Below are 20,557 nucleotides of genomic sequence, written 5' to 3' on the forward strand. Positions count from 1 at the left end.
GATCAGGGATTTAACCATTTATATGCATTCAATAAACAGTCATTAAGCTTTATATTATGGCTTGGGCACTATATTTAATGATGGGGGGAGGGAAGGGGGCAGAAGGAATAAAAATTTAGATAAGATACCAGTCTATACTTTCAGAGAACTCCCAGTCTAGTAAGTATCTAAGTAAACATTTCTTTTCAATTCTTTCATTTCTTTTCTTTTCAAGAGAATTTTTCACCAACTTCAAAAGTAGTTTTATATATTTATTTAACTTATGCATTAATACAATACAAAAAAGACCAACAATATTCATATACTATATAGGAAACAATAATATCACTTAAATAACTATGCATTAGAGAGGGACATTTTTTATAGGATCATACACAATCAACATTTCTCTAATGGGGTGACTCATAGTGCATTCATGAAGGGAATTGATACACAAGTACAGTCTCCATTCCTTATTTTGGCACATATTTGAAGAGAGACACTAAAGCTAACTGCAGACTTCTCTAATGGAACCTCTCTAAGATCCCTCCAAAATGTGGCATCCTCTATACTATGTTCTGAGGTCCCTCCCAGTTCTCACATTCTGTTTTCTATGTTATAAAGATCCCTTCCTACTCTGACATTCTAAGATGATACCTTTACAAGCATGGGGGGGACAGACCCTAGTACCTCACTTTTTCTTGTGAAAATCCTAAGGGATCAAATGCTGCATTTTTTTTTATCCCTAGGTAACCCAGTGAATACTAAGTAGAACAGTGGAGTGTGTGTGTGTGTGTGTGTGTGTGTGTGTGTGTGTGTGTCTGTGTGTTTTCTTCCTGTGTGTGAACTTGACAGTTCATTGGAATCTTATATTTTATAACTCATTTTTCTTTTGGCCTGCATTTAAAGGCATGGAACCATGATAACACCTTTTACTCACTAGTAGCATTTTGACTAACTTTGGAGAATTTTGCAAGAATCTTGGCTAGATAGATCTGCCCTTTATGGAAGACCTGTTCTCCTTGCTCCTTTTTACTCAAAGTGAGCACCAAAGAGCCCATCACTTTTAGGATCTTCAACAATTTCTCTGGACTTTTTAGTGTTAGCTGACAAAGGTTGGAAAACATCTCTGGGATCCCCAGCTGTTGCCATGTTGGTGGCTAATTCTTCACTTGATTCCAGGCCCCTCTGTCCAAGATTCACACCATACCCTGAAAAGAATTCAGATTCAAAAAGGAAATTATAAGGGGTGATTAGAATTTGACTGTTAGATCAAAATAAACTCATATCTGAACTACAACTTTGTTTTTACTTTGAAATTGAAATACATAGGTACATTGTGCCTTACAAAGAAGTGTGAGATAAAGGAAGGCAGACTTTGACTACAAGCTCCTTCCTTTTTCTGAGATTTTTTTTCTCTCATCTATAAAATGGGAATAATTATGCACACACAGCCTCCATCATTGGATCATTTTGGGGAAAGCACATTATCAACTGTACAGTACTACATGAACTATTGATATTATTATCTCTGTGTTTCTCTTTTTCCCCATGTCGCTCATCTTTCCCCACAAGCATAAGTCATTAAAAATTCTCTCTCCAATTGTCAGCTAGAGACTAAATGCCAGGCAGTTATTCAAGTAAATGAATAGAAGCATAATGTTCAGCACAAGGAGCATGGTAGATGAAGTACTGTATTCAGTTCTTATTTTCAGGAAGAGTATTGAAAGCAACCCGAGCCTGTTCAAAGGATAACTAAGACTAGAGATAGGGATGGGGGGAGGGGCATGTCTAGAGACTATGCCACAGAAGCATTGATTGAAAGAATTGGAGATGTCTAGCTTGGGAAAAGAAGCAGTTTGGTAGAGCAGAAGAGCACTGAATTATAAGGCAGAAGATATGGGTTTGAATCCTGGCTCTTCTTCTTACTAAGTGAATAATTTCTAGGTGGTACAGTGGATAGAACATTGGCCCTGAAGTCAGGGGGACCTGAGTTCAAAATCAATTCAACACTTGCTAGCTGTGTGACCCAGGGCAAGTCACTTAACCCCAATAATCTAAAAAAACAAACAAACAACTAAATGAATAATTTGGGGGCAGGTCATTTGACCTCTCTGGGGCTTGTGTTCCTTATTTTTCACAGGAAGCCATATGATTAGAAGATGGCTAAGAAACCTTCCAACTCCAAATCTTAGATTTAGGAAACTTGATTATGTGAAGTACTTTGTTAAAGTAGACCAAATTAGTTCTGCTTGGTCGCAGAGGGTAGAAATAGGAGTAGTTACTCATAGTAACTAAGTTTTTCCAAGGAAAAACTTCCTTCAAGTTAAAGCTGTGGTACGGCCTTCCTTGGGAGGTAGTGAGTTCTCCATCCTCGGAGGGCCTCAAGGAAACACTTGATGACAATTCATTGATGTTATGGGGGAGATTCAGCACTGTGCAATAGAACAGTTTTTGAGTCAGAGGACCAGGTTCAAATTCCATTAGATTGTAAACTCTTTGAGGGCAGGGACTATCTTTTGCTTCTTTTTATACCCCCCTCCCATAGTATAGTGCCTGCTATGGGCACTTAATAAATGTTTATGATTGACTGACCTCTGACGCTCACTATTTGTATGACCTTGGGCAAGCACCTTAACCTTGTAGGGCCACAGCTTGCCATCTATAAAATAAGGATATTGGGGTCCCTCGGTGGCTCTGCTTCAGGTCAAGGTTGACCTTGATATTCTTTTTTTTTTTTTTAGGCAATTGGGGTTAAGTGACTTGCCCAGCGTCACATGGCTAGTAAGCATCAAGTGTCTGAGGCCAGATTTGAACTCAGGTACTCTTGACTCCAAGACTGGAGCTCTTTCCACTGCACCACCTCGCTGCCTCCAACCTTGATATTCATTGAGGATGTTTCCAACTCTGACATACAACCCTTCTCTGATTACAAATGCCTTGGATATACATTTTGAAACTTCACAGAGGGCTGGCAGCTCACCAGTATCAAAGTTGAGAAGATGTGCATCTTCTCCCTCCACCATGACAGCAATGTTGTTCCTCTTAATATAGGTAGCTGTGATCTTCTTACAAGACAGCAAAATCTCAAGGAGCTGCTGGAGTGACAAGCCACTCACTTTTGGATTGCCATCCATTTTGTAGGCATTGAAAACCCAATGGTAGATTTTCTTCATTGCCTGAAAGAATAGAGCAAAGGAGATCAAAGCTTGGTGAGTCCTTTGCCAAAGATTTCACATTTGTACATATTACTTTTGCATACATACTTTATGTTGTTGATCATCTCATTTGAGCCCCATACCAATCTTATATGGGAGGCAAGGCAGGGCTTATTAATCTCTTTTTACATTCTGGTGTTTGGAGAGAAAAAATGACTTGACCCAAGGTTACAAAGCTAGTAATTGATAAAGCAAGAATGAGATTCCCCTATCATATAGCACAGATCATAGTGCCTAGTCTTGGAAAGGATGATAGACATTATCTACTCCATCATTGGAGTTTGCTCAGGATCACACAGTGAGTGGCAAAGCCAGGGCTCAAACTGAAATTCTCAGACTCCAAATCGAGCACATTTTCCATTGAAACATAGATAGTTATTTCTGAATCCCAACCCTGAATTAGGGCTGGGAAAAATACTTTCCCCCAGAAGCCAACTCTCAAATCTAGAAGCTAGATGCATTTTGAAAGTTACCATTGGACCTCAGGGATCTTGCCAGGATCATACGGAGGGGACTGAAGGATCCACATGGAAAAAATAACAGAAGCTGAAGGTGTTTTTAGGACCCTCATATTCAACTATAAAACTGCTGACCCCAGTTCCCTTCTCACTTGACCCACATCCCTCTCTATTGTGGGCAGGGGAGTCCAAACCAGCTTTGTAGTAGAGTCCAATCCAGTTATGGATTGCCATAACTGATAAGAAAGTGCTTTGACCTCCTTTCTCAAATTATGGGGAAAGTTGAGTTTGAATAAACAGAAAGAAGAGCATACATATCTACTCACTCGGGTAAGATTTTGTTAAAAACATTAGGTACTACCTTGTAGCAATAACATGGTATAGTGGATGAACACAGGACCCAGAAAAAGGAAGACTTGGGTTTGAATACCACCTCTGACACTTACTAATTCTGTGACCATGAGAAACTCATTCAACCTACCTGATCCTCAGTTTCCTCACCTGTAAAATGGGGATAATAACAGCACTTGTTTTGTAGGGTTGCTATGAAGATCATGTTAAATAATTTATATAAAATGGTTTGCAAGCCTTAAAGCACTATATAAGTGAGAGTTATCATTAAAATTGTCATGAGATATTATTATTAATCATGAGATATCACAACAACTTGGAGTCAGGTCTTTGCTAAGTTCTACCCAAAATGGTATTTCAGTATATTGGAGCTTGTCATTTCTCAATCATGGTGTACATTTTGTGGGTTCAATAGGCCAAAAACTAGTTACAGACTTGATGTCTACAAGACTCAAAGCACTTTATGATTGCCACATTTTAAGCAATAAAGAAAATATTCACAATCCCTTCTCCTTTGGTCTCAGTTTTCTCATCTGTAAAATGAGGGTGTTGGATGACGGGGCTTCTGAGGTCCCTTTCTAAGTCTGATAGTCTTATGGTTCTAAGTATGTATACCCTCTGCCTATGATATTTTACATGCTAACAAAAAATCATTTAAGGTCTTATATATATATACACACACAGACATACACATACATATTCATTTAGAATTTTAAAACAATGATCAAATACCTGTTGGATATATTATTTAATATTATAGTTATCTCTCTGTGTTCGTTTTCCCTGTGGTTGGAGCAATATCATAATATCCCACTCTCCATACTCAAGCAAGTTGGGCTCACTTTTCTTTACTAGGTATTGAGACCTTTCTTGAGATTTAACTGGCTCAGAATGTTATCATGATTTCCTGGTCCCTGAGTACAAAACAGCCAGGAAGAGATCTAGACTTGTCCTGATAGGAAAGAGCTTTGACTTTCTTTTTCAAATCATGGGGAAAGTTGAGTTTGAATGAAAAGGAAGAAGTGGTGAACCACTGGGCAAGTCAGAGTCAGCAGAGCTTTATTTAGCTGGTTCAACCCAATGTATCCTTAATGCATATCCTTGTTCTCTAGTTATACCTAAGTAAATCTCCTTTGTTAACTGTTGAACAACTCATGAATGTCTCATTCATTCCAATACTGAACATAAACTACCAGGGGAATAGCCTGAATCAAGTCCTGCTGAGAACACCCCTGTATTAGACTGTAGGTATAATGAGTGCAAGGATTATCTTGTAGCTAAATTTTCTATTTTCCCCAACTCTACAAACAGTAGGTGCATAGTAAGTGTTGGTTGAATTGAATGAGAAGGACTTGTGAGGTTGATGACTGCAGAACAGTAGGATTTGAAGTGGGGAGGGACAAGGAGGCAGCTGACAAAACAAGAATCCAGTGACATCCTAGAAGGTGGATGCCAAGAGGTAATTTTTTCTTTCTTATACAGGAATCTTGATTCATAAAATTTAGATCTGAACTAAGCCCTTAAAGACCTCAGAGAATACAACTTTTACATTTTATAGAGGAGGAAGCTGACATCCAGAGAGCTAAAGGCACTGGTCCACAGTTACCATATTGGCTCAAACAAAACTGCAACTGCTTAAAATAGATTTTCACAATGTCTGATTTGTAGTTCTGTGCCCACTTTTCATAATGTTTATAAGAATATTTGCTATTTAGGATTTTTGTAACTAGCGCCATTTTTTCTCTGTGAATGTCAACAAATTGATATTGCTTGCTAGAGAATGCCCATGTTTTATGTATCTATGTGGTAAGATAGTTATCTATATATCTATATTGGTAAGTTGAAATCTTTTTTCTCTAATAGAATCCTTGTGAAGTTCTTTCTAAGCCCATATCTAGAGTAGTATTCATATGTAGACTCCCAAGAAAAACTTGTAAATGTTTTTGAGCATTGTTTTCCCCTATGGAGAATGTCTCAGGTCTGTTTCTGTTGGGATAGAAAAAAAATTATTTAGAAGATAAAGGAAACTCTTTAAGATTCTTTGTTTTCAACTTATATACAGTTTTTAAAGTATTTATTTTTTAAAATTTATTTATTTTTAGTTTTCAACATTCACTTCCATAAGCTTTTGAGTTTTAAATTTTCTTCCCTTCCCTCCCCTCCTCCCTCTCCAAGATGCCATGCAATCTGATATAGGCTTTCTATATACATTCTTATTAAATATATTTTCACATTAGTCATGTTGTAAAGAAGAATTAGAATTTTTTTTTTACTTTTATTTTTTACAATTTTGCTATCTTGACTCCCTTAAACTGCTGGAAAAATCTTTCCCTATTTCCAAAATTGTGATGATGCTTATCTCAACCTGAATGAAATTTTGTTTAATTTTGTTTCTTTTGTTTCTTTTTTTTTTTCTATCATCCTAACTCCAATAGAAAATAGATTGCTCCATTCTAAGTAGAGGTAAGAAAGATGATCTATCTGATCCTACAGAGAACTAGAAACTTGAATCATTACTCAATATAAAGGGAAACATGGTGAACTATATTTGGTGCCACAGCTTTATTAAAAACTCTGATAATGTTCTTCATTAATTAGTCTGGTATCTGAGGCTTCTGCATTGTCCAGATCATCTGTTTGGGAGTTGCCATTCCCAACTAACTAAGTTCAGACTGTAGACTTCAGTGCTGCTCAGGTAGCTGGTAGAACTCAATAGCAGACACAGACCTAGGGAATATTTCATCTCATCTCAAACCTTCTTTATACCTGTACTGGCTGCAGAGATTAGCATCTAAAAAAATCTCATTAGGATACAAAAAGTCTGTTCATGTGGTTGCTTTTTTCCTCCCTGGATGTGCCAGTTAGTTATCACAGAATCAATCATTTAGGGGGTAATTGACACTAAATGTAGGGAGTAATATAGTCAGGAAAATCATCGCAGAATTTGTTTTTGAGAGATGGAAGGGACCTCAGAGGCGATCTAGTCCAAACCATGTGCACAAGTTTTTCTCTCTTCTCTCTATGCTAGGGATATCAATCCCTTTTGGTAAAGAGACCTTATAGGTCCAAGGGTTACCTAAATAATGATTCTCTCATATAAACTTCCTTTCTTGGTTATGGTTTCTATAAGTGTCACATCATGAGGATTTGCAAGACATTCTGTGATAATGTCCTTAGAACAGAATTCAGAAACCACTCAGTATATCCAACATGGACATTTAAAATTTTATGTTAAACCATGTCCACGGAAGCAAATGTTGGATATGTTAAAATTGTGCTCTATACCAAATAAAGTATAATTCCTCATCCTGGCATTCAAAGCCTTCCATAATCTGACTACAACCTGGCTTTTCAGCCTTATGTCATATGACTCACCTTCATGTATTCCCTCTACGTTCCAGCCAAACTAGATTTCCCACTGGACTGGAACTTACTAGCTGTGGGATCTCGAGCAAATTATTTACCTTCTCTGGTCTCTAAACTCCTCAACTATAAAATTGAGGGATTGGATTAGATAACTCTAAGGTCTTTTCTATCTCTAAATTGCTATGTTTGAAGGTCCCTTCCACCTCTTATAGTCTATAGGACCCTGGCATCTATTGTCAATTGTTCCTTCCCATTCATTTCTTAAGCACAAAGGAAAAGAAAGTAATATTTTTAGCTAAATGTTTTAAAAAAGTCTTTATATTTTGTAAATTCAAGGTTACTATTCATTGTTTTTTTTTTCAGATTTTTTTTTTAAAGAGGAAAAAGATACCTGTACTCCCAAGTTCCTACTCAATTGCCCTCTTTCTTCCCCATGTGACACTATAGCTGAGTATCCTTTTATTGTTCTGTTCCTGGGTGAAAATTCCTTATAGCACTAAGCAAGCAACATGGTATAGTAAAATAAGTACTAAATCTAGGGTCAGACTAGGGGGTGGGGAGTGGTAATGTAAGCAAAACACAGACTAATCCCATTCCTGCTGCCAATTAAATCAGTGCTCTATTCCTTTTGACAATTAAGTTAGCGGTATTTTTGCTTTTCTTTATCAAGGAAAATTCTATTTGGTCTGGGAAATATGGAACAAACTGATTAACAGAGGATTGAAGTTCAAGGCAAGTGTTAATATTGCCCATAAGAACCTTGCTACCTTCAGTGGATCAAGTCTTCAAGTAAAAATTGGATAACCACTTGTTGGGGAGTTGTAGAGAAGATTCCTACTCAGATTCAGTGCCCTATGAAAGCCTTTCCAGCTCTGAGATTCAACGATCTTCCAGTGATTGATAAACAGATTGCGGCACTGTGGTATAATATAGTGCTTAAGTTGGAATCAGGAAGAACTAGGTTCATATTTGACCTCTGACACTAATTCTTTAACTGAGAGCAAGTCACTTAAAATCTCTGAGCTTCAGTTTCTTCATCTATAAAATGGAAATAATAAGACAGTACATCACAGGGTTGTTGTAAAAACTCATATGAGATAAAATATGTAAAGTGCTGTGCAAACTTTAAAGGGCTATAATAACTTTATTTTTAGAAAAAATTGTTTTCTTAGGTCTAGCATGTCCTTTACAGAAACTGGATGTGAAATAATCTGATGGAAACTGTTTTAAAACTTTAAAATGGAACTTTAAGACTGAGAATAGATGAGAAGAGAAATTATTTTACATCGTGGAATACTGGAGTTATCTTGGGAACCATCTTGTCCAAACACCAGCTCATTTTAGAGAAGAGAAAATGGAGACTCAGAGATGGGAAGATGATATACTCAATTCAACTAAAATCAAAAGAAGCAGAAACAAAGTGATACTGCCATTAGGATATATCATAGACTATTTGGACAGAGACAAAATTTATGTGGAATTCTTTAGACAGAAACTGATACACAAGGAATTCATCAACCAATTCAGATTTTTTTAAAATGTTGTATTGCAGATGTAAGCAAGGTTAGGTAGGAGAATAAATACTAAGTACTATGAGAATGTTGTTGAGAATGCTAAGGTTTAGAATCAGTTGAAGCTGGCAATGAATGGGATGAGCAAAACAAGAAGATGGGTTTTTTAAAAATTAAATTTAAGAAAAGGATCAAAGATATGATTTCTCCTTAAAGTGGATGACATAATGATGACATGGTAATGATAATAATAGCTGGCATTTATATAGTACCTATTATGAGCTAGGCATTGTGCTAAATGCTTTACAAATACTTTCTCATTTAATCCTCACAACAACCTTGAGAAGTAGGTGCTATTATTATCTCTCATTTCACAGATGAGAAACTGAAGCAAACAATGGTTAAGTGGCTTGCCCAGGCTCATATAGTTTATAAGTAAATGTCTAAGGCCATACTTGAACTCAGGTTGTCCTGACTACAGGGTCAATGTTCTATTTATTGTGCCACCTACCTGCCATAACTAAGAGAATATAGAACTATTCAACTTGTATTTTGTTTCTGTTTTCTCTGTCAAAGAGAATAGTCTCTTGGAGTGGAAAGGACAGAACAAAAATGGTTGTCAGAGAGTTGAAACCCAATATAAACCTGAATATAATAAGAGAGTACCTTGGTGAGTTGAAGTCACCAGGCCCACTGAACTATATCCCAGAATAATAAAAATTTACATCTATATAGCACTTTAAGGGTTGCAAAGTGAGCCACATATGTATCATTTCATCCTGACTATAAATCTCTGAGGAAAATACTATGGGTATTATCCCCACTTTACAGATGAAAAAACTGAAGATAAAAAAAAATTAAATGATTTTCTCATGGTCATACAGCTAGTTTCAGAGCATAGATTTGAACCAAGATTTCTCCTTACTCTACATCCAGTATACTTTCTGTTAGATCATGATGCTCATCATATGAAAAGCACTGAGAGAGTTAGAAAAATGTGACCACTGAATCATTACCATTTCTGGCAAATATATTATTTGACAGATGGTTCTAATGAACATCTAGAAAATAAAGCAGCGAGGGGAAGCTAGGTGGCACAGTGGATAGAGCTCCAGCCTAGAAGTCAGGAGGACCTGAGCTCAAATCCACCTCAGACACTTGACACTTACTAGCTGTGTGACCCTGGGTAAGTCACTTAAACCTGATTAACTCACAAAAAAAAGAAAGAAGGAAAGCAAGAAAGCAGTGATCATAGAAAGATATATAGTTTGATTTAGAATAAATCATACGCCAGACTAACCTCATTTCCTTTTCTGACAGGGTTACTAAACTGGTAGAGAAGGAAAATGGTATTCAGATGTGTGTTAGTAAATTTTTAACAACTGACTCCTGGGGGGAAAAGTACACATGACACACTTTTAATTTCAATTTGCATCATTAACATTTTCTCTATTACTTTCTTAAGCCTGGAAAATCAGCAAAATAATAAGCCAAGCCCCGATCTGTAATATTTGCTGATTTCCTACATGTAGGAAATTTTTAGCTCACATTGAAAAATTTAATAATCAATTCTCATGGAGGTGTAACAAACTGGTTCCAGTCCACAACTAGATATAGTTTACCTTGATTTTAGCAAAGTGTTTGACAAGGTCTCTCCTGCTATCCTTGTGAACAATATGGAGAGATGAGGGCTAGGCATTAGTAGAGTTAGTGGATTTGAAACTGGCTGAATGGCTAGAACCAAAGAATAGTTATTAATGGCAATTTGGAAGGCAAAAGCTAATGGAGTGTCACATGATTTGTCTTTGGTTCTGTATGATTCATCATTTTATCAGTGACTTGAATAAAGACATCTATGATGGGATTATTAAATTTGCAGAAAACACTAAGCTAGGAATAATGGCTTCTATAGATAGGACCCTTAAGGATATTTTTAATCTAGAATGTTGGAGCAAATTAAATATAGTGAAATATAATAGATATAAATGTAAAATCTTAAACCTGGGTTAAAAAAACTGACTTCATGTCACAGAGGTATGACTAGACAGATATTTGAGAAACAGTGAACTGCAAGCTCCGTATGAGTCAATGGTATCATTGTGGCAACCCAAAAAGTCAACGTGATCTCAGGTAGTAATAGAAAGATTTAGTGTCCATAATTAGGAAGTTGAAAGTTCTACTTTATTTGCCCCAGTCAGCAAACAAAGTATTATGCTTGCTTCAGGGCACTACATTTTAGGTAGGACATTGATAAGATGTAGAGCACACAAAGGAGGGCAACCAGGATGATAAATGACTTTGAGATTATGCCATATAAAGACAGGCTGGGAAAACAGGCTGTGTTTAACTTGGAGAAGAGAACACAGGGGCAATTTGATATCTGTCTTCAAAGCTGTTCAAGGGCTATGTCTTAGAGAATTCGAAAATTGTGAAAGAGCAATAGATATCTCCCCTTGGATTTAGATGGGACAACTGGGATCAGTGGGTAGAAACTACAGGCAGCCATCAGAATGATATAAAAGTGAAATGAGCTGTCCTGAGAGGAGGTGGGCTTCTGGAGATGGCCTTTTGTTGGCTATGTTATAGAGAGGATTGTTGGTCAGATGAAGATTGGTCTAGATACGGCCTGTGAGTTTCCTTTCAAGACTTAGATTCTATGATTCCATGATTCTGTAATGGTGGAGCTAAAGCTTGAAACAGGATTTCCTGCATTCAAGGCCTTTGCTCTTCTGTCTGCAATTGCCATTCATTGAAACAATAAAATTATGTACTTCACAACTCATGTACCCTTTGCGACTCTGAGCTCTGAACAAGTTTACATCTATTAATTCTTCCCAGAATTATCTAGTAAAGGTCTTATTTAAGGCTATTTTGTCTTTCTTGTGTAAGAGAGGGGAAGTGGAAGAAGAGGTTTGCTTCTTATTGCACCTAAGGAATTGGGGAAATTTCTAGAACACATGGATGGTTAAAGAGAGACTGATAGCAGCAACAATATTGAATGATTTCTCCGCCTCTCTCCTTTCTTCCATCTTCCAAAGCTGTTAAAAGGTGTGCGTGTTGCAGGGAGGGATCTTACAATTCAAAAAAAAACCACCATGGACCAGGAAGGCACAAATAAAACTAAATTTTTTTATTAAAGGAAAGCATTTAAGGAGGGCAGATCTGAAAACAGGTGGGCATACTTGATTCTGTGTCTTCTTGTGGAAATTTATTTAGTTTATTTCATGGCAAATTGAGTACCTAACCTGAAAACCCTGAAGATACTTATGGAGTTTCTGAGAGCACAATGTAGGAATCTAAGTTTCAGAATTTGATTTGGTAAATGCTACAGTCATATAGTGATTATGGAACTTTGATAGATTTTCAGGTGAAAGTAAGTCTTAAGTGCTATTTGATTTAAACTCAAGGGTTCCACACCCACAGGATTGGTATCTACCCCATAGAGAGATCCATGATGATCTTGTGAGCTTGGGCTTCTGGCATTGGCACTTGAGATAAGGAATTTTTTTTTAAATAATGTTCATCAAAGGAAGATGACGATGTCATTGAATGGATCTGACAATTTGTCTGAAACATCTTAATCCAGATACTTAAAACCAACAAATTATTAGCCCTATAAAGATCATTTGGTTACCTTTTTGCTACAGCTATGATTTACATCTTTACAATGAAATTATCATAGTAGTTTAAAGCTGAGAGGGTCTTAGAAAGCAATATTGTATAATGGAGAGAGCACTGTATTTATAATGAGAAGATCTCCTAGTGATGCTATATGGCTACAAACAGTAGGACATCACAATTATGAAACCACAATTGTAGGTGCCTCAAAGAAGAAGATGGATGTAAGTGAAGATAGGTATAAATCATCTATAGCAAGATATCAAGCATGACTTCCATAGAGGAAATGGCATAAAAGACATTATTAAGGTCTGGAAAAGGAGACTTGTCAGTGATATAGTAAAAATGGTTTACCTCAGCACTAAATTGTAATTCACAAATTATTTGTTAAAAAAAAAAGCAATCCAAAGAATACCTCCAGTATGTTGGGTAAATTCTCTGTGGAGAATTTGTAGGAAAATATGGATGAACTGTAAAAGATGAGAGGGTGTGGACGGGTTATAATTTGCATCAGTGCAAGGACTACATATACTACATACATACATTTAATGAGATACAAAGAAAATATGGGTAAACATGTTAACAAGAGAGATTAACACAGGAAAGCAAATTTGAATCCATAAATATTAGCCAGATTTGCTGGGATGGGAATCAGGAGGATTATTAGAATATGGCTCTAGGAAGGTATAACCTATTCAAAGTAATAGAATAAATAATAAATAGCAATGGACTAGTATTATATATCAATAATAATAGAAAAAAAATCCACAAACCACTGGATGTCCAGTAGACATCTTAAACTCAACACATCTAAAACCAAACTGATTATCTTTCCCCCTAAAATCTCCCCATCTCCTATATTTCTTATTATTGTAACATCTTCCTCCTGGTCCCTCTGACTCCCAACTTGTGTCATCCTTAACTACTTATGGCTACCTACCATATCCAATCTGTTCTTTTTTTTTGTTTTTTGGGTTTTTCTTTGTGAAGCAAGCAGGGTTAAGTGACTTGCCCAGGGTGACACAGCTAGTAAGTGTCAAGTGTCTGAGGCCGGATTTAAACTCAGGTCTTCCTGACTCCAAGGCCAGAGCTCTATCCACTGTGCCCCTAGCTGCCCCTTTTTCTTTTTTTCTTTCTTTCTTTTTTTTTTTTTTTTGCCTAGGCAATGGGGTTAAGTGACTTGCCCCGGGTCACACAGCTAGTAGGTGTCAAGTATTTGAGGCTGTATTTGAACTCAAGTCCTCCTGACTCCAGGGCCGGTGCTCTATCCACAGCGCCACCTAGTTGCCCCATATCCAATCTTTTATGAAGACTTGTTGATTTCACCTTTGCAACATCTCTCAAATACTCTTCCTTCTGTCCTCTGACAGTGCCATCACTCTAATTCAGTCCCTCATGACTTCACGTTTGGATTATTGTAATAGCCTGCTGGTGGATCTGCCTGCCTCCAGTGTCTTCCCACTTCAATCCTTCCTCCATTCAGTCACCAAAGTGATTTTCCTTAAGTGAAGGTCGATCATGTCACTCCCTCCCCCTACCCAACACTCCTACTCAATAAACTCCAGTGGCTTCCTAATGCTTCCAGGATCAAATATAAAATCTTCCATTTGAGGTTCAAACTCCTTCATAATCTAGCCCCTCCTATCCCCATGTTATACCTTACTTCCTGACACTTTACAATCCAGTGACATTGTCTTTCTTGATGTTTCATGAACAAGATACTCCATCTCCTGGCTGTGGGCATTTTCTCTGGGTGTCTCCCATGTCTGGAATGCTCTCCCTCCTTATATCTACCTACTAGCTTCCCTCGCTTTTCTTTAGTCCCAACTAAAATCCTATCTTCTACAGGAAACCTTTCAAACCCCTCTTAATTCTAGTGCCTTCCCTCTGTCAATTATTTCCTATTTATCCTCTATATAGCTTGTATACATTTGTTTGTTTATTGTCTTCCCTGTTAGACTGTAAGCTCCTTGAAAGCAGAAACTGTCTTTTTTACTTTTTTTTACCCAGTGCCTAGCACAGTGCCTGACACATAATAGGTGTTTAATAAATGTTTATTGACTCATTGACTGACTGAAACCAGTGGGAGAGAAGTATGGTGGTGAGCATTTGGCTGAGGACCAATTGGAGTGGAAAACAAAAGTATATTATGTAAATTTGCATTTTAAAGGAAAGAGGGAGATAGTGAAACTTTTTAAGCAGATGAGTGACATGGTCAAAACTGTACTTTAACATTATAACTTTGAGTGCAATATGCAAAATGAATCTGAGAGGGAACAAACTGAAGATTGGAAGATCAATGAGTGAATCAGTGTAATAATCCAAGTGAAAGGTGATGAAGGTCTGAACTAGAGTGGGAGCAGCATGAGTAGAGTTAAAGTGCTTGTGAGAGATGTTATAGAGGCAGGATTGACAGGTTTTGGCAACTGATTACATATGGGCAAGGAGGGAGGTACATGAGGGAGAGTGAAATAGTCAAGGATGACTCAGGCTTCAAGCTTGGGTGACTAAAAGAATAATAGTGCCCTCAATGAAATTAGGGAAGTTAGGAAAAAAGGGGAAAAGATAATGATATCTATTTTGGATGTGTTATGGGATATCAATTTGAAGATATTCATCAGGTGGTTAGTTCTAGGACAGGAACTCAGGGGAGAGATGAGTGTTGGATATATAGATTTGGTAGTTATTTGCATAGAGATAATAACTGAACTCATGGAAGGTGATGAGCTCACCAAAAGGGAGTTGAGAAAGACAAGAGGGCCAAAGAATGAACTCAAGGGTATAACTACTTAAAGGGATTGAGACATAGATGATGACCCAGCAAAGAAGACTAAAAAGCATGGCCAGACAAGTAAGGAAACCATGACAGTGTATTGACATAAAAACCCATGTAATAGGTTTCATTGCTCTCTTTTCTTGTGTTTTATTAAATTTTGTAGTCTTTAAGAACATATATTACTCTAAAGAAATGTACAAAAGCAGTAGCTTTTAAAGAGCCCACCTCAGTGATTGCTGATGATAGTAGCTATTGGTACCATATGGGAAAATCAAGTTTTTCAAGGCATTTAAGTTCACAATAAAATGAGTTGTATTAAATTAAAAAAAAAAGTGAGGCTAAAAAGCCCCAAATTGACAAGTTATTGCTGCAAAACAGTCTAATTAATCTCCATAAACTTAGAACAGACCTATAGAGGGATTTTTATAGATTCTTCTAGTGTGGCATAGGCTTCCTGAAGTTGGAAGTACAGTAAGAAGAGTAGTTTTAAAAGGCAGCTAATTATTCTCATGAAGAAAACATGCATGTCATAGACAAAACAAAACAAAGACTGGAGTACTGAAGCCTGGAGAAAGGTAATTTTTACTATTAAAATTCACTTTTTCACTCAAAGCCATAACAAAATCATTGTCAGAAGTCTAAATGACCCTGTAAGATCTGGGCATCTTTACCAGACATTAAAACATCCATCCTCATTTTTGGGGGAAGATTTAAAAAATTCTACTGGGCTGGAATTCTAGAGGATTATGGGGGATAGAGACATGACTCATGATTTCATTGGTAAAAAGAACTCCTGGATGAGAAATTCCCTAAACCCTAAAATTCCCCAACCAGGTTGGCTCTATTTTTTTTTTCAATTAGTCTTGCCTACAACACTGAAAGGCTAAGTGACTTATTCACCTAGTGTCATAAACCAGTATGTGTCAGAGGTGAGACTTAAACCTAGGTTTTTCAGGCTCTGAGTCTGATTTTCTAAATGCTACCGCATGCTACCAAATATAATAATATATGAAGAAGCAGAATCATTCTGGAATCACAGAAATTCCCAAATGAAGATGGAATACTATACACCATACTATGTACACCTTATACCTTTGCACATGTCATGAAAGGCTAAAGAGGTAGAGAAAACCATGTATCAACAGTGTAAGAACTCACTTGATTGAAGTATCACTAAAAACTTGTGGAATAAAATCAAGGCTAGATAGGGGGAAATGGATAGTTCATCAAAGGTATAATATCAAATGTGATAAAGATTCAGTGAAAGAATGTGTCAACATCTTGTGAACTCCAAAGCTGAATCATATATGACAAATGATTGCAGCAAAACGAAGATATATTTCATATTAGAAAGATATTTTAAGATGTTAAAAGTTTTAAGGCTTATTTTGTCTTAATAAATATAATTATTTTCCTTTATTCCAGGCCATAGAGTTCAACCTGCACCTAAACAGAAACACTCTTTAAAATATCACGAACAAGTGTCTATCCAGCTTCCACTTGAAGATATCCAGGTAGCAAGAACCCACTATCTTCCATTCATGTTTGGAGAGCTCTATCATTAAGATTATGTTTACATCAAGCCAAAATCTCCTTCTTGCAATTTACATAGGGAATTATAAGATTTAGAGTTGAAAGGTACTTCAGTCTGATTTCATCTAGCCTCTTAGATAAGAAAGATAAAACCTAGAGAGAATTTACTGGCCCAAGGTTATGAATACGAGCCAAGATTTGAACTCATGTCCTCATTCAAAATCCAATGATCTTCCAATATGCCATGCTACCTCCTAGCTGTTCATTCTAGTTCTGTCCTCTGGGACTGAGCAGAACCAATCTAATCCCTTCTTCATGACAATCCTTCAAATATTTTAAGATAGCTATCATGTTCCTTCAATAAGCCCCCTCATCTCCAAACTAAATGTTTCTGTTTAAGAAAAAAACAAGGCCTATTAATCAATCTCTGACCCACCCAATCATAACTGTACTAGATCAATAATAATTCCTGTGTGTGCCCAAGGAAAACACATATTGTGATTTTTTAAAAATCTAAAATTCAACAATTCCCTAGTATTTATTAACCTGAATATAATTGGTTCCTGAACATAGTCTTCTCTCTGAAAATGGTAGGTAGCTATGGTATCAGTGGAAAGATTATTTTACATCAGAAAACCTGGGTTCAAGTCCTTTTCTGCCATTTACCAGTTATATGATCACAGGCAAGTGATTTAACATATCTAAGTCTTTCTCCACTTTTGTAAAATGGGGATAATATACAATAACCTCATAGGATTGTTGTGAAAATTAAATAAGATGATGGATGTAAAGCACCACACAAAATAAGCTATAATTAACATAATAAAATGTTATATTATCATTACATACCTCTGGAAGGATAATTATAATATAAGCACCTTTAGATCAAGGACTGTTGATTTTAATTTTTGTATCAACAGCACCAACCACTAGGCCTGCCATATAGGAAATGCTTAGCAAATTTTTGAAAGATTTATTTTGGTGAAAAAAATTTATAAATATACACTGAAAAATAATTACACAAAATTTCTTCTCTGAGGCCTCATCATGTTATGGAGATGACTTGAATTTTCAAATACTCTGCCAGAAGAGAACAAGCTCTGGCAAATTCTACCCAAAATTACTGTATAAAAAAGTTATGATGAAAGCTTTTTTTTTCTGTTGCTTACAATTCAAATAAACATTTTATTCATTTTTACTGTGCTTGGATTTTTAGTGATGCAGATGATAATAGATTACACTGAAGTTTTATAAAAGCCAGATTTTTTTTGGAGTTGGGGGAAGAGATTGTGGCCCATATTTGGACCAATATAGTATATCATAAAAAAAAATTTCTCTATAGAAATAATTTCCCTTTTTGTCTTGTACATTGAGTTAGAGTTGTAGGCAAAAAAAATGATGCATTTTGTACATTAGAAAGAAACATTCTTCTCCTTCAAAGGAGGATTAGGATTTAAATTTTGGGAGTCTCCATTCCTGAAATATAGAGCCTCATGTAAGTTGGGGATGTTGGAGGTAAAAAATCTATGAAGGCAAATACTAATGAAAGGAAAAGAAAATACGAAAAAAGTATTTCCAAATGTCATAAAATGGTTTGGGGGTTTCTAATAGGACTTATTACAATAAAATAATACAGATGATCTCTTATAACCCTGAAAGGGGCCAGCAGGGAATGGGAGGACTTGGGTCACTACTAGGGGATGACCCAGGGGCTTTGGGGGCCCCTCATCATCTCTCTATCATGACCTCTGTGATAAAGGCCCTGGGGGAATCTAAGCCTCTATATAATGGGCATAACACTTGTGTAATCTACACAAGTTGTGAAGATCTACTGATGTAGATCTACTGATATAGAGTTATTTTAATTCAAAATATTTTGTGGCCCATTCGGTGAGTGTCTAACAAATAGGTGCTGTGATTCCATGGTAATGTCCCTACCCTACCCTCTGCAGTGAGGGGGTGGGGTATGAGGTGGAACACAGTCATCCACTGTCTCTGTGAATGGCTGACATACAAATCCCTGAGGTCACTGCTCTTCAATGCCAGTTCTCTCACCTTGTTGTCCAGGAAGACAAGGAGGTCAGTGGATAATGCCTACTATTTTGAGTGACTTACGTTTTTTCATCCTGCACCTCCCCAACTTAATTTTATCCTCATCATCCTCATCTTCGTGCCCAGGCAGATACTGGATGTCAGCCTTGTGGGCTTGCTACAATGTGGCTGGTGAGGACCAATTTGTTATAGAATCCTGGGACCACTTTATGGGTGGCTAAGACAGCCCCAGAGACTGGCCCACCCAACTGATACCCTCACCTTGTTGTCCAGGAAGACGAGAATGTTGGTCCTTGCTTGGCGAGCCTCCTGCTGCAGTAGGTTAAGCAGGTGCTCTTGGAAGGCTCCTAGCCGAGGGAAGAAGCGTCCTTTGTTCCAGCAGTTGTTCATGCGGACCGAATCCACTCCCAAAGGACGCAGGGAACGAATGCTGCCCTCATCGAAGATCACTTGCTGTGAGCGGGACAGCAGCAAACCCCCTGCTCTTGCGTGCAATGTCGTCAGTTTCAGCACCAGACCCGAGCGGACAGCAACCACTACACCGGCTAGTCCCACAGGGCGGGCACCCACCCCCAGTACAGGCACATTGGTCCAGGGCCCGATCTCACATAAAGATGCAGGCTCCTTTGGGCCCCAAGCACCCGAAGGCTCCCGGAGCTCCTCCAGCTCTGCTTCTGCCTCTGCCTCGGCCTCAGACTCCGTCTCTATCTCGGGTGCTGCATCTCGCTTATGTTTGAGCTCCGGCTCCTGCTCAGTCTCCCGCTCCCGCACCTCCTTTGCTTCTGCCACTGCCTCTGCCTCTGCCCTTGTCTCTGCTCTTTCGTCTGCCCCTGCCTCTTGGTCTGGTTCCTCTTCCTGCTGCTGAGCCAGATCCAGGACCCTCCATCTCAGCTCTACTACACTAGCCCACAACGCAGCGTATAGCAGCAACAGAGCGGCCAACGTGGGGCCTAGTGCTATATCCTGCCCTGACCACTCCCCCTTCCAAGTCCATGTCCATGTCCATGTATCGGTCTCTGGGCTCGATCCGCTCCCGGTCGTAGGCGACGGCCCCCCTCCAGCTCCAGCCACTGCCACAGCCAGGATGAGGGCTTCAGGCCCCATGTTTACGGCTGCCAGACCTCCAGCCCCGGCAGGGGCCTGTCCACCCATGACCTCCATCTTCAGAGGCAGCTGTGCACACTCAGCCTGGGCCTCAGCTCCCTTCTCTTTCCTGCCCCACTTCAGCTGCGGCCTCACGCCTTCTTTCTCTCCCTGACCTGCTTAGGCTGTGGCAGCCTCGGTCTCAGACTTCTCGGCTCAGCGCAGTACCCACCTTCCACTCTTCTCCACCGCTGGTAGCTCCTCCTCCTCTTCCTCCTCCCACATCTCCGCCCTTTCCTCCTCTCCCTATGCCTCCTCCGACTGCTCCCCCTCCTCCTCCTGGATTAGATGTTTATAGAATTTTTATATTTTCTGTCCTAGGTTTTCTTCCAGTTCTGACATTCTATGCTCTATGTATTAAAATTCCTCTCCCTCTGACAGATTATATTCTAAGGATCACTGAAGCACTTACAGTCTATATTTTCCCAGGTCTGAAAGTCTATGACTCAATCTACTCATCAGGTCACTTTGGTCTAAATTGTAATTCTCATTCCTTCCAGAGAAAAGAGAGGCCATGTTGTATACATATCATCTCACTCCAATAGAGGATAA

General features: G+C 38.1%; 1 protein-coding gene across 1 annotated transcript; it reads right to left on the bottom strand.

The window, feature by feature from the left end:
* Nucleotides 1-294: 294 nt before the first annotated feature.
* On the bottom strand, nt 295-20,168 carry LOC114045482. The gene is made up of 3 exons (XM_027865518.1): nt 19,124-20,168; nt 2,963-3,158; nt 295-1,190 (listed from the first exon to the last, which is right to left on the bottom strand). The coding sequence occupies exons 1-3, from the start codon at nt 20,021-20,023 to the stop codon at nt 1,012-1,014; spliced, it is 1,275 nt and encodes a 424-aa protein (XP_027721319.1). The 5' UTR covers nt 20,024-20,168; the 3' UTR covers nt 295-1,011.
* Nucleotides 20,169-20,557: the final 389 nt, after the last annotated feature.

This window comes from Vombatus ursinus, unplaced genomic scaffold (assembly GCF_900497805.2).
Source record: "Vombatus ursinus unplaced genomic scaffold, bare-nosed wombat genome assembly UNPS02014778.1, whole genome shotgun sequence".
NCBI classification, from domain to species: Eukaryota; Metazoa; Chordata; class Mammalia; order Diprotodontia; family Vombatidae; genus Vombatus; species Vombatus ursinus.